At 34.1% G+C, this 21,585-nt stretch overlaps 1 protein-coding gene and 1 pseudogene across 2 annotated transcripts in view; one reads left to right on the top strand and one right to left on the bottom strand.

Annotated features, from left to right (window-relative positions):
- The window catches only part of SLC41A2 (solute carrier family 41 member 2), a 109,901-nt gene that overhangs the window by 9,931 nt on the left and 78,385 nt on the right, over positions 1-21,585 (bottom strand). For both annotated transcript variants that reach the window (XM_039877903.1, XM_039877904.1), the window contains exons 9-10: positions 12,833-12,964; positions 11,758-11,906 (exon numbers count right to left, since the gene is read on the bottom strand). In XM_039877903.1, coding sequence (XP_039733837.1) covers positions 11,758-11,906; positions 12,833-12,964 — 281 coding nt within the window. The remainder of the gene's footprint in view (positions 1-11,757; positions 11,907-12,832; positions 12,965-21,585) is intronic.
- Positions 2,110-2,228, top strand: LOC120615264 (uncharacterized; annotated as a pseudogene).

The raw sequence follows: 21,585 nt of genomic DNA, 5'->3' as shown, positions 1-21,585 counted from the left end.
TATTTGACCCCATATATTTGACCACTTTACCCACTTCACCTGCCCCCTACCCCCCTATATTTGACCCCTTTACTGCAAAGAGGAGGGAAATAGATGTGGTAGATGCAATTTCTTTTTAAAGGTATTGTGATGACTTAAAGTTCAAGCGGGTTTAAATTTATTAATTTTTTTTTGCGAGTTAACAAAGGATATCAGTGTTTCCTTGGAATACTGTTATAATGAATTATTAAAACCACAGTAAGTATCAGATATTTTCTAATGCAATTTATTTCAAAACTAAACGATTATTTAAGGAATGCATACTTTTCCACTGGGAAAACACATGAAAAATCAAACCAAGGGGAAACTGTGTTTTTATATCATCTGTTTGTTTTTTCATGAAATATGCATAACTTCTTAAGGTAAATATACCTTTTGAAAAGGCAATTTTATAGTCCAGCTAATTATGCATGTTCTAGATGTATTACTAAAAATTTAAATAAGTATATAAAGTATGAGAATATATATTTGTTTTGGATGATAATGACTCTCTAGGCCAGCTCCTTCTCTGAGCTAGAATCAACATTCCCATGCACTAGGATCCCCTCAATGCCCCAACTGCCAATGACAGTCTTTTATAATGTGTAAAGATGATTTCTTTGGGAGAAAAATGCTTAGAAATATGATACAAATAAACACTAAGAAAAGCAAATTAGTATGGTTTTTCCTAGCCCCTAAGTTACAAAGGCTGAATTCATTTCCCTTATGAAAATATGCTTCCCTAATCCAGTTTCCAGACCGGAAACTTTACACATTAAAATCTAATATTTAAATGTCTGCTATGAAGAATTTTGGATTATCAGTCAACAGGAATTAAATCTACTCTTGATATTCAGATAAAAGCATCTTTTCTTTGGTCTGAACTATTTTGTTGAGGTGGCAGATAGGGGAAAGTAGGACATGAATGAAGCTTGCTCTGAGAAAGAGCCCATAATATTCACCAAAATTCCAAATGAGTCCATGGCACAAAAATGCGTAAGCCCTTCTGTCCAAAAATAAACCTCTTAGAATGTGTTCCAGGAGACATATGCAACAATATTCGTAGCCTTGATTTTTAATAGCAAAAAACTGCAAACAATCTAAAAGTCCATTAAAAGAAGAATGGATGAATAAATCATGGATTACTCATACAATGGAATACTATATTGCAGTAAAACAGATGAACAGTTACACATGTGAACGAATCTCAAATACAATACTGAGCAAAAGAAGAAAGTCACTTAAACACATATTCATTATGATTCCATTTTTATCAAATTCAAAACCATGCTAAACTAAAAAAATATATAATTTGGGGTATCCAAATATATGCAGTAAAATCACACAGAAAAGCAAAGACTTTTTAGCCATACAATTCAGAATCAATAAAAAAGCCTTTGCCTTGGGAGGATATAGGGGCACATAGGTGGCTTTAAAAGGTATAGGTGAGCTGACTGGTGAGTGTAATGGTGTTTATTGTATTATTATTATTCTTTACACTTTGAGCATGTCATTGTTTATCTATTCGATATTTAATATATAATTAGAATTTTTTTTAAATATAATAATTTTCAGCTGGGTGTTCATTAGATCTGGCCTAGTTAATCCTGCCATTAATCACTCCCCCTCATCTGACCATATCATTCTGTCCCAATAATGCAAAGAACCGGTGATAGCTAATGTCACTTAACATCAGGAAATGACAACCTGAAAATCAAGAAAAAAGCCATACTAAATAAGATGTTTCTTAGTTTCCAATAAAAGAAGAAAAACATGGAAATGAAACATATAAACAGCTAAAGGAAATTAACATTGATTTTCTACCACATACTAAATAAAATTACCTTAATGCTGTTAATATATGTACAATATCAAAGAAAGAGGCAATCAGCATGACCAGGCCCTGAATACCCTAGGTGCTCCCTCTTCACCCTTCTCCTGAAACCATCCCCTTTCAAAGAAGAGGCCTTTCTGGCAAAACATTTCACTGGCAAAAAAAAAAATTCATTCACTTAAAATTATTTATTGGATGCCTTTCCAATATCTTACTCGAATTTCAGAAATAATACTTTTTAAAAATCTTTTTTTTTGGTCTATGACCATGCCACCTTGAACAAGCCTAATCCTGTTTGATCTCGAAAGCTAAGCATGGTTGGGCCTCGTTAGTACTTGGATGGGAGACCACCTAGGAAGACCAGGTGCTGTAGGCGTAAAAAATAAAAAATAAAAAATAAAAAAATATGAGGTTGTAAGCTGACAAGGTCCTTGCAATCTGTGAGGTCAACCAAAGGTTGCCTCGCCTATAAATAAATAAATAATTAAATAATTAAATAAATAATAAAAATAAAAATCTTTTTTTTTTAACAAACAGCATACCAAAATATTTTGTTGTGGTGGTCTTTCAGTGTGGGGATTATGAGCAGTTTTACAATGATGAGTATAAGTTGCTTTATGATAAGAAACAAAGCTCAAAAAACTAAAAAAAATTCCCACGAAACAATGACCAAAGCCCCATCCTTGCCTAAGCTCAGTATTATAGAGATCTGTTTCTTCACTTCTCTAGGTGACATGTGGTCTCAGAAAACAGATTTAAAAGGATAACTTTGAAATCTATAGGAAATGAGTAATGGATATTGCTAGAAAATAGAACTACTTGAAAAATATTTTAATTGCATGTAAAATGAAAAGTCAGAAGTACAGCTCTGAACTTCTTTGACATGAACACCCCTAAAAAGAAGACAACTCGTTTCTTTTAAAAGAAAAGAGTAAAGAAATAACTGAGAGATTTGAAACCTAGAAAAACAACAAAAAATGAAATTATGGTGATTGACCCAAACCGAAAATCAAATCTTCACAAAATGAAACCCCATCTTCAAGAAGAATCAACAACAGAGGCCAAAGTCTAGACAATCCTTGATGATATCCTACAGCTTTGAGTCAGTGAAAAATAAAAGTGGAAACTGAGTATATAAAAAGCTCTCACACTCCTAGGAAAAGACTATTCTTTAGCCATGAAAACAAGTAATCAGAACTGGTTTAAATTCATTCAGTCAATAAACAACATGCCTTATTGAACATGTTTTAGAAGCCAGCCAATCAATGACAGTCCTTGCTTATGAAGGAGCCAATGAGAAACAAATCCGGTCCAATAAATACAGCTTTGAGGGCCAACCAAACAGTAATCACACTCGAGTAACCACACTTCTACAGATGACATCACCCTACTCAGCTTTTGAACACCTGCCTGTCCCCGAACTCTACACTTCCCTAAAATCCTATACCAGTAGTTTGCTCTGCTTGGAGAGATTTTGCCCGATCCCAGCATAGCTCCCTTACAATAGCGAGCAATAAATTCAACTTTGTCTTTTTATTTCTGAAACTGAATGATGGTCTTGTCATCCTCTGACGTCCTTTAAATGCCCCTTTAATAATACAAAAACCTTTAGGGATTTTTTGCTTTAATTCATTTCCCTAGATGGCACAAAATCAACAATTTAGATTAGCTTTGTTACATAAGAACTAACATGGATATTTAGCTTTATAATAAAAAAGTGGAATGGCACTAAATATTTTTGTAAATAGCTAAAATATTTAAATTATAGGATCATTTAGGTTAGTATTTTGGGGGTAGATATTCTGGGGTTATAATCAACCAACATTTATCCTGGTAAACTTCTTGAGTAATAGTTTTTATGCTTTTCGATTAGTGCTTTCACATAGATACAAGATTTTTTTTGTAGATGATGTGAAAATTCCTCTTAAGTCATGTCTGCAGTCTCAGCAGATTCAGAACACACGCAGTTAAGTAACGTCCTAACCAGAACACTAGAAAAAGATGGCTCAGCTTCTCTGGTCCTATCTTCATCTTCATCAGGCTTGACAAGACTGAAAAGAGCTCAATTTCTCACTGCCTTGCTACACAGGGATCCAGGATGCTGTGTCCTTAATGAGGCAGGCAGTCATTTCATCTTCTGTACATTACTGGCTTGGAGCCCAAGCATACCTATCTGGAGAATTAATTAATCATAAACATGGATTGAGGAAAGTGTCTCAATTTTAAAACCCTACAACCTAAACTATAATAGCATAATCACACTATTGTATCACAAAAATGCAAGCAAAAAACTAAAAAAGAATCTCAAACATTCACCTGTTTCAACTTCTTACCTTAAGGTAATCATATTAATCGACTCTCAAAGTTAAACCAGATATTTTTACAAACATAAAAAAAATCTTGGAACTGTAGATCTTCTCCTTACTTTTCCTTTATAATTCTCTTCACACTTTTCTCTCAGCCCAAGCTAAAAGACAGAAGGCAATTAAGAGAAAGAGGAAGAACAGTCACATAGAAAGATGAAGAGATCTTTGCTTTCCAGTTGGAATCTGGCAGATTTAAATCCTAAGGAGCAAGAAAAGAATGTGAGCGAGGTCAGGGAACCTATTAATATCCCCTAGTTGCTTAGCTCTTTCCTTGATATGCCATCTGGGAATAGAATTTGAGTAAGTATCGAAATACAAAAGACATAACCACACACTTTAATCAGGGCTTACTATGTGCCAGGTATTTAAACTTTATAACCACTGTGCAAAGAGGAATTGTTATCCACATTTTACACGAAAGAAGACGACCCCAAGGAATTAAGTAACTTGCCCAAGGCTAAGCCAATTAACTTGTTTAGCTACTGGGGTTCCAGATCCAGCCACGTTGCCGCTATATGGCTACATTCTTCCTTATTTGGAAGAGGAATGGAGTGTCAGAATCACGGTAGGGATACTTCATGCTAGATTCCATAGGTTCCGATCCTCTTATGGATACCCTAAGAGACGCAATGCCCCAGTATAATCCGCAGCCACTGATGATGATATTATCACAAGGGCAAGAAAAGAGTTCTACCGTCAAGAACAGGCCAAAAGGAAGGTGAGTGGAGATGAAAAAGGCCTCAGGGCATTGCACAACCTGCTCCAATAATGAAGAAGAAAAAAATAATGCTGATGACATTAATGATAATAAACTGCAGCTACTCTCATTATGAGAAACTTATTATGTTGCAGGAACTCGACCGAGTACTTTAGATTCATTAGCTTAGTACTTCGAGGTAGGAAAAAAAGTAAGGCCAGAGAGCTTAGGAAACTTAGATAAGGACACAAAATAGTAGCAGAGCAGAAATGCAGACTCGGGTCTCACTCTAAAGAGCTCTGGTCTTTCTACAATGAGTATTGGGATCTTATTTTCCCTCTTTTTTCCTTTGTCCTTTGTATGGGATGTATGTGATGAGGGATAGTTTGTAGAGACAATTATGTTTACACTTCCATAGATAAAATAATTTCATTGAATCATCAGAACTACGATGTTGTTGGTGCTTTTTTTAAATTTATTTTTCAACTACAGTTTTGCCAATGCTTCTTTTAGTTAAGCATGTAGAACATATTTCTGCTCCAGCCATATTCTACTAGATGAGAAGTGGAAGATGTCTGCTCTTAATTGGTACTATTTGTGTTATGGCCATTTTCATATTATAAAATACATTTCAAAATGAGCACGAACTATTATTTATAAAACAGAAACACTTCATTGATCAATATTAATCAATACTATATTTTATTTTGCAGGGCATTCATTTGCTCGTTTAAGGTGGGCTTGGCATTTGCTGAGAACAATTTTTCTTGAGAGCACAAACCTATTGGGAAATATAAGATGGTGCAAGTCGCACATAACTATAAAATTCAACAACAAACACTGCAGTAAAAACTAAGGAGGCTTCTGTTTTTAAAATTATATTAATAAGGAAGTATTACTGCTTTGTTAAGAGTAGTTTCATATTTGTTGATATTAATTCAAGTTTCTCATCAACTATAAAACACACTGAGCTTCCTCTCTAAATAAAAAAAAAGAAAACCTATTAAAGCACTTTTAAAGAATGAAAGCCGGGCACAGGCGGCACCAAGTTTGATTCTGAAGTTACAGAGGAAGAATTTATTGTTCTAAGGAGGTAAGTCTTAGGCTCCTCTCCAGCTGTTTCATGAATTTAAGTCTCATCTCCCACAACTAAGAGAAGATCCTAAAGCAGGGTCCCCAATCCCCGGACCACAGACCAGTACCAGTCCATGGCCTATCAGGAACCAGGCCACACAGCAGGAGGTGAGCAGCGGGTCAGGAGCAAAGCTTCATCTGTATTTGCAGCCAGCTACTCCCCAGCGCTAGTGTCACCGCCTCAGCTCCACCTCTGATCATCAGGCATTAGATTCTCACAGGAGCACCAGTCCCTGGTGCCAAAAAGGTTGGGGATCCCTGTCCTAAAGGGCAAGGACGATGTCTCCTATTTCTTTTGTATAGTGACTAGCACACTACAGTATATGTACTATGTATTTGATAAAATTGTGACACTTAACAAGTCTCAGCTTTACATATTGAGAATTTGTTGTCATTCCACCATTTAAAGGAAACATTTGTCTCTCCCACTTAAACAAACAAACCAGATACAGCCAAGAACAAAGGTTTTCTACAACTAAATTTTCACAGTGAGTTTCTTGTAGAACTCGGTGCTGTTGGAATTTGTAGAGTTCTTCATAATCTAACTTACTGTAGGAAATAATCAGTACCTAAAACAGGAAACTAAAAATTTCATTTAGAAATGGTTTATATTGTTTACCAATTATATAAAACACTTTGTTGGAATTCAATAGGCATCTAGGGCTAGAAAAGTCTCATTTTTCTTTTCCAGTTAGATATAACAGAAAAACACCAATATAACCCATATGTACCTATCTTTTTGCTTTGTGGAGGGTATGCCATGCAAACTTTACGCTTTTGTCTTTTCACAGAAAAGGGAGGATTTCTAACATGAAGAAGTAGTAAAGGCTTTAAATTAAATAGGGAAATGAACAACAACATACTGCTGTTCCTTTTTGCTCCAGAGACTGCCAGTTTGTGTATCTGACTGATCATTACCTTTGTACCATCTAAGGTTTATTATGCCATCAGGTTACTATGTCCTCAAAAGACAGCAGGAAACAAGGCAAACATGAATTAGGGATGGAACAACCTGAAGAAGATATTCCCTTCTGTACAGCTCAGAAAGAAACCCAACAAGGCCCATCATAGCCTGGAATTCCATATTATGCTTTTGATTTCACAAATCAGCAGGCTTTAAGCAGTCAGTGGATCATTTGCATAAGTAAGATACAAAGGCAGAAAAAATCACTGCTTAAAGAAAAAGAATCCAGACTCATCTCTAAGTCTGTAGAAGAATGTACACTCTGGTTCTAGCAAAGCAAAGCTGTGTGTTCAATAGGCTAATCTGACATAGATGAAAATTTATGTTCTAATGCCAACGACTGTCCACTTAACCACAGCTAGCAGTCCTGTAAAGGCTGAATGATGGCACAGAAGGTATAAGGGGTAATAGAGGTGGTTAGCTTGGTGCAGACTCATCTTTACTATTGAAATAAAAAAAACTCAAAACGTAATGTGACTGATCAGGTACCAAATATGAATGCCTTTTGCACATTACTCTGGCTGGACATATCCCAATTACTCTGACTGCTCTCGGGCCCCAGGCAAGAACATGAGTAAGAGTACAATCCATCACATCTACTGTCTGTGGGTCAGCGACCTTGATGTCATCACATAAAAAAAACGTATTTGTTAGGTTCCTTCTGATTGCAAGGCATGTAATAAATACCTGTACAACGTAATTTGCGACAGGTAAGTAGGTTTTTAACATTTAAAAATAGTTTTAAAAACTGAGTCGGTGTGCAAATAAAACACAGACTTGATCATTCCAAGTCCCAAATAACTTCACTCTCTAGCTGACTTTCTACTTTTCACTTGCTATGAGGAACAGTCAACTATAGGATCAAAATCAGAAAGCTTATATGCTTTGAAAAACTCCTATATTAACATCTGAAATAAAAGCTTAATTTTAAAGCTCCTTTTATAGAAAAATTCAAATATATACAAAGTAGACAGAATAATACAAATTAACCCCACACCACCCTAATGGTCCATCACTGTTTCATCAGTTATCAACTCATGACCAACTTTGTTTTATTTATACCCCCACCTTGTGTTTCCCTAGATATCAAGCCATTTCGTCTCTAAACATTTCAGTAAATCCTTACAATTTTGACTGAACGTTAACAGAATGTATAAGGTTTTGTGTTCTATTTTTCATTGCCTTTTATTTTAAATACCTTTGCTGGGGAAAGAGAGCGAATTGGTGTTTACTGAAATCGAGGAGAAGAAAATTTAGATTCTTCTGTTTTTCTGGAATCTGGGACCCAAATACAGCTGTAAACTTTCCTCCTCCTTCCAATGAAAGAGGACGCAGAGCTGGCAAGATATGGTCATTCAGTTTCACAAACATTAACTGAGCCCTAGGGATGGGGCTAGGTGCTAGAGATACAAAAATAAGTACGACAAAGACTTTCTCTAGAATGGGTGAGACAGACACATAAACAGATAATATCGATATAACGTGGAAAAGCTAGGCTAATTATATTCACAGGGTACTATGGGAACAGACCAGATTAGGTATCCAAGAAAGGCTTCCTGGAAGAGATGGCATCTGAGTAAATACGAAAGTGCTGCAAATGATTGTTCCCGTGTCATTATCCAATATCGAGTTTCCTTCAAACAGATTTCCTTCATTTAGTTGGCTGGGAAACTAAGGGGTAAGGGGAAGGTTCTTCAAAGAATATTAACTTGGAAAGAGAGTAAAATACCAAGAATTCAAAATCCAACCACTATATCGTGACTTGTGGGGAACACCAAAGGAAAAAAGGCTTGGTCTCTATCCTCAAGGAGGTAGGAATCTAGGTAGAGAGAAATTAAGCATATAGTACAGGTACTATATGACATTCAAGCAAAATATAGTTTCCAGTTTTCAACCTTTACGGGTCAGAATTTAGGTCAGAGGTTAAAAAAAGACATATAGGTATCTGTGAGCATAGTTTGAAATCTAATCTTTTTATAAATTCAGAAAAATTACTTATATCCTTCATTGGCTTAAGTAAAATGAAGTATGGTAATGTGTTGGCACAGAACCATAAACATAAATGTCACATCAATCCACGAGACAAAGAGGTAGAGTTGCAAATAAAAACATGTTCTAAAAATGGCATGTTTATCAACAGACTAAAGAAAAGTCTCTGAATATTTCCCATGGAATTGAGGAATGTATCTTTTTCACAATACTTACACAATGCTGAGAACATAAATTATAAGCGACCATATCATATACGGCAATACAGGTAGTCAGTAGGGAAAAAGCATTTGAAATAACTTTTGTCCCTACTGAACAGTAGAAAAATATTACTCCCCAGATAGAGTTAGTTGCTTTTTCTTCTGAGCTCTGACAGCGAATTCCATGCAGCTATTTCCAGTGTTTTGTATTATATATCATATCATATCATATCATATCATATTATGTTATAAATCTTTATGTAGTCTAGTAGTCTTCCCTCCAGACCAAATCCTTGAGGATAGGGTCTGAATTGATTCATTCTGAGATTTAAAACCCATCCCCGCATCTGCTAGAATGAAGGTTTATTGAATGAATAAACGATTTATAGGTGATGTCTAATAAAAATCTCGCTACTATAAAGCCTTATAGAAAAGTTAAATATCAATTAAGTCATGAGAGGTTTTGTTATTTTAAGAATAGATTCTAGTCTCCTTTGCCTGGCATTTAAGGCCTTTCTACATCATCCCTAATCTACCTTTTTAACCTTCTCTCATCTACTTCCTTCTCTTAGTCAGATCCTGAATTACTTTCTCCTTCTCTCATAAGCTCTGTGCTTTCTCATTTCTATACTTTTATTCAATAATCTCCACCATTTTAGATTATGCAGCCCTTTCAGTATAAAATATTTGAGCATACTTACTTAATGCTGTGCTAATATACTGTGTATTAGAAAGCAATCATAAAAATAGAATAGACATTTTAAACAAATGAGGTAAAAAATATGAATAGAAATTTTAATCTTTTCGTTCTATATAGAATGCATTGTTTTACATGTACTTCACTTTAAAAATTACTGATTTACAATCAAAAGAACAAATCTCATACAGTTTGTGAAAATTAACTGAATGAAAACATGTAAAGCACTTAACAGCACTGTTCATGCTGGAAACACTATAAATGTCAGTTAATTTCATTAACATCATTATCATCGATGCGGTTTAGTTCATCAATGCAGTTTCTTCCACCTGGAACAATGCCCCCATACCTATCCTCTAGCCTCACTCCTATATGTCTAAGTCCTTGAAGGCCAAATTCAAATGTTATCTCTTCAAAGAATTATTTGAATGCGTCTCTTAAAGGGTTAGGATTTCTCAATGTAGGGGGTACCAAATCCTACAGAGCTTGAAAGAAGCTATGCCTAATAAGCAAAAATAAAACTGGAACAGTTAGAAAAAATTAAGTATGGGTTTATGAAAAACGATATCAATGAAAAAATACGATTAATAACCCCAATAAAAATAAAAATACACAAAAAGGAAATATAACCATAGTAAATTGACTCTATAGTAAATAATGTCCAGATAGGCCTAATAATAGAAACAAAATTACTAATTTAAGAAAAACTGGTAATATAAATATATGGGAAAAATGGGGCATTATAACAGCCTTCAAATCCTCAACTTTTATTAGCAAAAATCTAAATAAAGGAGATTAATCACAAACTAGAAATTTGAACATGTTACTTTAAAATTTGTAGTTAAATGCCAGAAGAAACAGCTTAAATATTTCAAAGTGGTTGTCTCTGAGAAATGTTTGAAAGGTAGGACCCCTTAGTACTATTTAATTAAAAAAATTTGTACATATATTATATTGATCACACATTTTTAAAATAAAGGCAATTTTCTTAAATTTCAAAATTAATCACCTTCCATGTAAAGACGGCAAGTTGAGCATATGTATTCAACTCTACTTTCTCCAGAAACCTCAGTAACACAACAGAGAAAAGATTTAGAAAGGCACAGAAATCTCCCCTAAAGAAACAGAGAATAAGAAAAGATAAAAATTTTAATGCAAGAGTTCCAGGGATCAAATAATAAGATGCCAGAAAGAAAGGAGAAAGGCAATCACCAAAGAAATAATTCAAATTTTTTTTCTAGAACCGAAGATGATGAATTTTTAGATTGAAAGGGTCAAATAATGTCTAACAAAACAGACAAAATACACCCAAACCAGGGCACATCAACATGAAAGTTAAGAACAATAGGGAAAAAGAGAAGACCCTGCAAGCTTCCAGGGAGTTACAAGTAGCTTTATACAGTGAAATCAGCAGTGAGAATGGCATCTGTTGTTTTTCTCCATGGTAATAGAAGTTAAAAGGCAAGGAAGCAATGTCTTTAAAATTCTAAAAGAAACAGAATTCTATATCCAGTCGACATATCCATGTTACAAAAAATTTGCATTTTACAACATGCAAAAGCTCAAAATATTTACTTCTATGCTCTTTCTCAGAAATCTATCAGAAGATGTATTCACACAAAACAAGAGAAAAGAAAACAAAAAGATATGGAATCCAGGAAACGGGAAATCCAAAGATCCTATTGATCAGATCATATTAAAACTGGTCCTGAGTTATTGGTTTTAAGAAGATCAAGTCAATATGAAGGCATTAGGCTGGTTTTTGAAATGTTAAAATATTTCGTGTGCCTTTAGATTTACAGTTGTACTTTTACATCAACCTGAGCATAAAAAGACTGTAAGAGGCTTTAACTCTTACCTGTAACACAGCAGCAAATAAGTAAACTACTATGAAGATTACAGTTAGAGATGTATGACCGCTTTTCATCAAATGAATAGTGTAGAGGAAAATTAAATGTCCAGGAATCACTAAAAGCAGTAGAACTTGAGCAGACTTATTATTTACTCCTGTAATATAAAATGTAAAAGTTATTAAAACAAAGTCATATTTTTGTTAATAATAGGTCACAGTTATTAAAATGTGAGGATTACTTCCCAGTTATTATACTGGATAGCATCACACAAAATTTAATTGCTAAAAATAAATCCCAACTATTTACAATTCACTTAATTCTTTAAAATTCTCACTAAATGTTCTATGTTAATTAAATAAAAGGTAATTGATAAAAATTTACTATGAAGAACATTGGTCAGACTTTAATATCGATCATAAAAATAGAGGGATGACGAAAGAAAAAATAAAAAGTTCTTAAAGTACAGAAATATTTTAATTTTAATTTTCTTTTAGAGTCTTTTCACTGATATGACAAGTCTGGGCCTTTCCGATTCTCACTCAAAGGTCAAAAATTACATTTATTTTCATCAGGAAAAAAAGGCCCGCATTATGAGGTTTACAATTGTTTTAGTTTTTCGGCAATCACAAGCCTGGTTGACATAAACAACGCACTGGTTCCTTGTAATTGAGGTTATCAGCTCTCATCCTGTTAGTCTGGGATCAAATGCCCACATTTAGAAAGGCCAAAAAGATTAATATAGGAAAGACAGTACGTCTGCCTCCCTAAATCACCTAGCAATGTTTTCTTGTATCTACGAGGTTCCTCTTTCCTGACTCATAAACAGGATATCCCAACGAAAGGGACAAAAGAGAAAAATTATACAAAGTTCCTCAGGAACTGCAGAACTGATAAAAGTGACTTCTTGCTCACTGAGATTTACTGCACGAAACCTATTCTAGTTAAAATCTATTTAGCGATCAGAAATAGAAAAATGTAACAATCACAAACGAAATATATACTCAACAAAGCTTGCCTGCCTACACTCACAGAGAGTAACAGTTCTTAAAATAAAATATTCAAAAGTCCCCAAGTACATACCTGGACCAAAAAAAGTTCGAAATGGGTAGTAACAAGTTTTAGGTTCCTCAGGTAATTCTCCTGGAATGCTATGTAAATGGAGGTAGGTAGAAATCCTGCTAGCCTGAATGGCCACCAAATTACCACCAATACCTGAAACACAGGAAAAACAAAGTAGTTACTCTCATATTTTAAACAACTTGCATAAATTCAACCAAATGTAAGGTTCTTTATGTCACATTCTGGGCCAATAACTGTGACATATTATTAACCAAAACATGAAATGCTTATTTATTTAATGTTGAAGTAGATTTTCCAAAGGCATAAAATAAAACCACTGTTACGAAAGACTTATTCATTATTTTTTCAAATCTGACCTCCGTCTGGTCTAAAAGCAGACTGAACTAAGTAATTTTTAAAAATTACTATCACAACCAAGAAATAAAGCTAGGTAACAAGATGTGTCATGTTCCTCATCATAATGAGAGGGAGAATAAGCTAAATTTATTCAAATAGACAAGGCTTGATACTTTTCTTCTCAGCTTACTAAAGAAATTGGTGTACAGCACTAAAAAATATACTCAAGAAAGTCACCTTTTAACATAGATTATCCTCTCATATACTCCGAGGAAGAGGAGACGATGCTGAGAAGTAAAATTAATTCCAAAGTATGGTAAGCTCCCCCAAGGTGAGACAAGACACCCAAACTCTTTCTTCTTTTACAGAGTATGGGAGGAGAGGCAGTAGCCATAAAAGCAAGAAGGAAAACACTGAAAATTACAAATACTTAAAATGCTGAGTGTGAGCTGGCATAACCATTTAGAATAACACCTGGGAGTCCTAGACACAAAAAGAATCCACATTCACTTGCCATTTATTTCTGTAAGCCTTCACCAGGTGCTGGTGAGACAGACTGAGGTAGGGCAGAGGACTCGAGATAGCCAACCTGAGAGGCACACAGGCAAGAAATCACATCTATCTATTTCTGAATCCCTCTCCCATATGAAGCATAACCTGCTTGGGATGATAAAGAAAACATACTCACTACCTGATCCCCAAGAAAGATCAGTTGCCACTGCAGGAAAAATAGAAGCTGAAGGAGTGGAAGAAAATCTTCTGCTCAAGCCCGGTCTGACAGAGTTTGACTGTCAGTAGCAGGAGGGGAAGAAAAGTGCAGAAAGCCTCACCTCTGAGGACCAAATATATAGGAACTGCTTAAGATTAAGAATAGTGCAAGAATCCCAATCTCCATCCCATGCCTTGCACCAAGTAACAAGCATCAGCAGCCTACTATGAAAAAAAGAGCAGGAGTACAGACAGTTAAGCCTTCCATGATGCAGGCATAAAGCACTTCAGACTTCAAACTAAGCTTAAGGTAGCAGGAGCTCATCAATAAAGAAATTCGAAGTCAGTGGTGCACTGAGGGTAACTATAATAATCACAGAACACAAACCCAGCTCAACTACTGACTAGATTAACTCAATCCTCCAAACTAATGACCTAACGGAAGGAAAAGCCTGTTTACTTCTAGGCATAAATTGTTGCTAAACATCCTACAGTGCACAGGAAGCCCGACAACAATAAGGAATTATCTGGCCCCAAATGTCAGTAATGTCAAGATTGAGAAACCCTGTAGTAAAGAAATTGATGTATGCCTCCACTACCTGAAAACTGAGAAAACTATCCCTAAATAACGTGTGAATTAAAGAAGAAAGCATGATAGAAAGTAGAAAACATTTGTAATTAAATGGCAATTAAATACTACATACAAAAGCAGATGGGATACAGTTAAAACAGTATTAAGAGGCACACTTATAGTCTTAGAAAAGAAGGAGGCTTACTGAACTAAGCATCCATCTCAAGAAGTTAGAAAAGACAGAAAAATAAACACAAAGTAGGAGAAGGAAAATAATGAAACGAAGAAATTAGAAAGAGCAATAATAGCTAAACATTGGTTATTTGAAAAGAAAAAAAGTAGTAAAACATCAGGAACAAAAAAAAGAGAGTCATTATTCCAATTATTGACATTAAAAAAATAAGAATATTATAATCAACTTTATTGCCAATAAACTTAAAAATTAAAATAAATATAAAAATATCCTAATATACATAACAAAATTAGGAAGAAATAGAAACTCTGAATCATTCTATAGTGATTAAAGAAATTTAATACACAATTTAAAATCTTCCGCCAAAATCACCAGGCCCGCATATATTTTCTGCTTTGTTGGTTTTTTCCCAAGTGAGTTCTATGAATATTTAAGCAACGAATAATTTCAATCTTACACATATTGCTTGGGATGGTAAAGGAAAGTATAAAATAAGAATAAGTATATCTAACTCATATAATGAGAGTCTAGTATAACTCTGGGTTCAAAATCCAAAAACGGAAATATGAAAAAGGAAAATTATAGGCCAATCCCATGAATAAAAATAAATGTAAAAAAAAAATACTAAACAAATTATTAGCAAACAGAATCCAGCAATGTATGAAACGTATAACACATTACGACCAAACTGGATTTATCCTACGAATACAAGATTGATTTAATATTTGAAAATAAATTAATGCGACTCATCACATTAACCAATAAAGGTAGGAAAAGAAATAATATTATATAAATGAATGCAGAAAAAAAAATAGTAAAATTCAACATTTTATCATTTAGGATTAAAAACTCTTAGAAAACCAGGAATTGAGGAGGACTTCTTTAGCAGATAAACACACGCAAACACAAAACCTCAGATATGACAAAGGAGGTACTGCAGATCAATTAAGAATGCTATACCTCTGCTCAGCAAAAGAAACCATCAACAAAGTAAAGAGACAACCATCCGAATGGGAAAATATATTTGTAAGCAACACCTCCAATAAGGGCCTAATATCCAAAATATACAAAGAACTCATACGACTCAATAAAACAAAAAAAACAAATGATCCAATCAAAAAATGGGCAGAGGACCTGAACAGACACTTCTCTCTAGAGGACATACAAATGGCCAACAAATATATGAAAAGATGCTCAACATCACTAGCTATTAGGGAAATGCAAATCAAAACCACAATGAGATACCATCTCACACCTGTTAGAATGGCTATAATCAACAGGACAAGTAGTAACAAATGCTGGAGAGGATGCAGAGAAAAAAGGAACCTTTATACACTGCTGGTGGGACTGCAAATTGTTACAGTCACTATGGAAAACAGTATGGAGGTTCCTCAAAAAACTAAGAATTGATCTATTATAAGATCCAGCATATTTACCCCAAACACTTGAAAACCCATGTCCAAAAAGATATTTGCACACCAATGTTCATAGCAGCATTATTCACAGTGGCCAGGACATGGAAGCAACCAAAGTGTCCTACAATAGATGATTGGATAAAGAAGCTGTGGTACATACTTACAATGGAATATTACTCAGCCATAAGAAGAGATGAAATACAGCCATTTGCGACAATATGGATGGACCTCGAGATAATCATGCTAATCAAAATAAGCTAGACAGAAAATAAACTAGACAGAAAATAAGCTAGTTGAAAGTCACATGATATCACTTATATGTGGCAGATAGACATAAAATCAATAAATCAACAGGACATACAGAGACTCATGGACATGAACTATAGACTAGTGGTTACCAGATGGTAAGGGACGGGGGGAGGGGAGAGGTAGACGGGATAAAGAGCTTCAAATATGTGGTGACAGAAAGAAATCTAACTATGGAAGGTGAACACACAGTGAAAATATATATATATGCCTTACTGTTAAAGTGTACAGCTGAAACTTTTTGGATTTCGTTAACCAATGTCACTATAAAAAATAAATAAATAAATTTATAATACGAAAAAAAATGCTCTAGACTTTTCAATAAATCATGCAGTGATAATTGGTTATTAATATGCCCCCCAAAAAGTCCCATGAAATTGGACCCTTATTCTAACACTATACACAAAAACCAATTCCAGGTGGATTAAAGACATTTTGTGAAAAGCAAAATTATTAAACTTTAGAAGATAATGTAGAATGGATGGGAAGGGCTGATTTTTTGAAAACATAATAGAAAAACAGCAAACCATAAAGAAAAGCGTTGATAAATTCGTCTACAGTATAATTTAAAAATCTTGTTCATCAACATACATCATAGAGAAAGTGAAAAGACAAGCCTCAGAGTGGATGAAGATCTTTATAACACAAAGGACAACTGTCTAGAATATATGAAGAATTCTTACAAATCAACAGATAAAAGGAGAAAAGAACAGAGTTCACAAAGAGGTTGATCCAAATTGCTAGTAATCTTTATGAAAAAGTACTTTAAGGTGCTGGCTTAAATACTGGTTACTCAGTAGCTTGCCTTATAATTATTCTTTTAAACTATGTGTACTTGTATTTTGCATTTATTCCACATTATTAAAAATGGGAAAACCTAGAAATAGCAAAACCTAGAAAAAATACATAAATAAACTAGGTACTGGAAAAAATACCCACTATTTATTTACAAATCAGGTTATCAAAATTTAAACTTAACAGACAAGAATATTTTCAATGCAATGTCTCTGTATACCCACACATAGAAAAACATTTTAAATCTTTTTTATATATTCTAACATCAACAGCAACAACAATAAAGAAAATAAAAGGCAATCTGAAAAATAATCAGCAAGAAATAACATCTAAAGAAAAATCTCTAAAAATCAAACAGAACAGCTAAATGCTACGTTAAAGCAGACAAAGCACTTAAAATTCCTACTATTAATACAGATTATCCCTCAAGATGAGTTAGTCCACACAGCTCACTTAGGAGGCAGTTACCGTATTATTTTCATGAGTGAATGACAGGGCAACAGAGTGGAAAGATCATTGGTTTTACAGTCAGAAGATATAATGTGAGTCTCAGCTCTACTTTCTGGCTTTGTTATCCTGGCCATGTTAGCTTAACCTCCTTAGGCCTTTGTTACTTAATTTTTGCAAAATGACAATTTAAAATATCTGCTCTAAATATTGTTTTATAATCCTTAAAATGCTATAAAAACAAATACAACCCAAATTATAGGTAAATGTGCCAATTCAATGAGTTTACCTAGATCACCCCATTTAAAATTATAGCCCCTTAACCTAACATTCCCAATGCACCTGACTCTGCCCAACTTTTTTTTTTAGTAAAAATCATTGGGGTGATATTAATAAAATCAAATAAGCTTCAATTGTACAATTCAACAGTATGTTGTGTGTGTGTGTTTGTGTGTTGCATTGTGTGTTCACCATCCACAGTTAAATTTCCTGCCATCACCAAATATTTGACCTTTTTACCCCTATCTACCTCTCCTCCACTCCCTCTGGCAACCACTAATCCACTGTCTGTGTCCATGAGCCTCTGTTTATCACATTTGTTTGTTGCTTTCAGTTTTACATTCCACGTATGAGTGAAATCACATGGATTTCAACTTTTTCTGTCTGACTTATTTCACTTGGCATGTTTATCTCAGGATCCATCCATGTTGTCGCGAATGGCAGTATTTCATCTTTTCTTATTCTGCTCAACTTTTTCATTGCATTTACCATCTTCTAACATACTCTATTTTTATACATTATGCTCATGATTTATTGGCTTTCTCCTCCCAACTAGAATGTAAATTTCATGAGGGCAGAAGTTTTTGTCTAATTTGTTCACAGATATTCCGAGCTTAGAATAGCACTTGTATATAATAGTAACTCACTAAATATTGTTGAATGAATGAATCCGACAAATTCAGCTTACTTAGGAAAAAAGCATACTGGAAACAACTCTAAGACTTTCAAAATGGACCATTTCCCTAGACTTAGCGCTATGCTTTAAAAGTTGGCAGAATGAGCTCTGAAAGAAGTATGAAATTATAAGAACTGAAAATCTTCCAAGTCTGTGCAGGACTCCATTTGAATCACACTTTACATACTGGAGAGGGAGATTTTTAAACAAGGAGAGTTAGAGAACACTTCCAACAGGATGTCTGAACCAGGTACTAACGGTCAAAAGTTTTGATGACATCAGAGAGAATCAGAAGCCAGCAACTCCGTGGCCAAGACTATCACCTACTCTTGATCCAAATTACCTGGATGCAAAACAGATTTTCCCCAAAAAACATCTGAAGTGAGACTACCTGTTTTTGTTTGTTTGTTTTGTTTTGTTTTTGTAATAGGAATATCTGGTTGTTGCTAGATAATGAGTTCTTTGCTTGAAAATTTAGGATGTGATTTTTAGGACCCAGCAATAGGTAACTTACTATAAAGAAATCCAGCCCTAGCAGGCTCCAAATCCAAGCAGTTTAACTGGGGTATATATAAGTATTACGCTCGGAAATACAGAGTGAGTGATCTTCTTCGAAGTCAGTCTATATGACTTATATATTGCCTTGATAGCTAGTGCAGTTCTGGCATTCAGGTCATTCTAATAATTTGTTATTGTGGAAATAAGAATTTAATGTTTTTTAATCACAGAAAAAAATTAAATAGAGAAACAGGAAAAGCATAAACCTCCCCTGCCTTTTTAAAGCTGAGAACTTGATTTCTTGGGTCAGTGCATCAAAAATAAATCAATTTAAACATTATTTTTTAACTGAGGAATATAACTGACATACATTCTATTAGTTTTAGGTATACAACATAATGATTTAATATTTATATAAATTATAAAACATTACATTTTTAAAACAAATTATAATTACTTAAACTCAATGTAACTTCATGATTTCCTTGCCACGTCTCATTTAGTAAATAAAAAATTCATTAAAAGCAAATTCTTAAGATAACTTAAAATACAGTTTATCATAAAAATGACTTAAAAATGGATCTCAGAGAGTTCTAAAAAATTTTCTAAAGGAAAATAAATTTCTTTAAAAATGTGTTTGAAAGAGAAACAAAGTGACATTGATGAGGTTGCCTAATTAAGGCCCATAAATGCAGAGCTCTGTGCTCTGCAGAGTTGACTCTGGCTCAGACCGCATGGGTTTGAAAACTCCCTAAGTCACTTGTGTGACTTCAATGATATTTATCCTCTTGGAGCTTAGTTTTCCAATCTGAAAAATGAGGGTAATTTATGTCTAATGCATCGGAAGGAGAATTAAGTAAAATAAGGCATGCATGAAAGACACTTAACAGTCTCTGGACCTGGTAAAGCTCAACAAATGTTGACAATGATGATGATAATGATACAATTTGTGCAAATAATGTGATTCTGACTTGGTATTTTCTTAATTGTAAGCCCTAACACTTAACTTGCTAGAGAATTCCTTAGTCAGAGAATGTGCAGGAACTGTGTTACTTTTCAACTCACATACCATTTTGTTCAAAAAAAAAAAAGGAAGAAAGAATAAATCACTTGGGTGTCCATATTTTAAATAATCATTTAATCTGCCTTCTGTTTACTCAGTGAATTTTCCATTAGAAGTTAGCGATGACTATTTCTAAAAATCTGGATTTGCTACATCTGAGCTCGCTTTGTGAAGTAAACAACTGGAAGAGAACACTGAATAACTGGCATGTATGGGCACTAATCTGATACTAGAACATAAACAAGGCCAGTAACTTAGACCTCTAACTGGAATTAAATTAGCATATCCTAGAAACAGAAAGAGGTAGAGTCTTTTACACCATACACAAACTTTCACAAAGAGTTGCTGGGTAAAACAATAAGAAAAGCCTATTATCATCTATGGATTTCAATTCATGGCCCCCCAAAAGGAGAAGAATCAAATGTTAAAAATTATGCTACTTAATGCAGAGCGAAAGGTGGCATTTGTATACATTTTTCAAGGGCAGGTATTTGCCATAGGAAAGCATAAATGGTAGTTTTCTTTTTATCTTCATTTACCCTGGGGATTCCCTCGGGGGTAATGTTCTCTTTGGTATTTTGTTAGATATAGAATGCTTTAGTGCAAATGAAGAAAGCATGAGCTATTAAAGCCAAGAATATCTACTCTATCTGTAACCTTCCTTGGATTAAAGTTGAAGCAAAAAGCTATTAATGATTAGTTGTAGCTCTCGTCTAAAAAAGTCATTGGTAGAACTTCATAGAACTACTTTTATCTTTTCTTTGTTGCTATGTCCAGATTAGCATATTGATTATCAATACAAACAAACGCTTATAATCAACTTATCACTTTCCTCTTCCCTGCATTCTTTGACCTGCCTCACTGTGTAGTCCAGGAAACACAGACAAAACTAGTGTTATAACTTCACTAAACTAAAAAAAGAATGAACTGAGACTTTATAAAGAGACCGGTATAATTTTTCCAGATAAAGTGAATAAAACTTTAATGTAAACAACATAATTAGTGCAGGAACTTATTAAAGTTTTAATCTCTCAGGAGGTTAAAACCCCATCATGACCTCATCATGATCGCTGGTTATATTTTTAAACTACAGAAGAAATAGCTTGAAATAGCTTTCTTTAATATCAAAAATGCTTTCCTGCTATTATGACACTATCTTTCTAAGAGCTAGTCTATCAGTATTTCTTTCAAATTAGTTAAATTCTTCACAAACTAATTGCATTACTAAAGCTAGTAGAGAGCATCTAAAAATTGTGTCACATAAATTAATAACATTAGTAAGAACAGCTTTGCCAATATTCTAAATAATTAGTGAGATCCCTCAGCATCCACAAGACCTAATTTTTAAGTGCCTTATGCTACAGTAAACTCAACAGATAATAAAAAGTTTGATAGTATAAATAAATTATCAGCAGGTCCATCTAGGGACCGCTTTAAAATCCTACTTCGTGTTTTGTTAAATTTAG

Source organism: Pteropus medius, unplaced genomic scaffold, assembly GCF_902729225.1.
Source record: "Pteropus medius unplaced genomic scaffold, Ma_sr-lr_union100, whole genome shotgun sequence".
Lineage (NCBI taxonomy): Eukaryota > Metazoa > Chordata > Mammalia > Chiroptera > Pteropodidae > Pteropus > Pteropus medius.
Note: the sequence above shows the minus strand (reverse complement) of the source record. Positions and strands in the feature narration are given on the sequence as shown.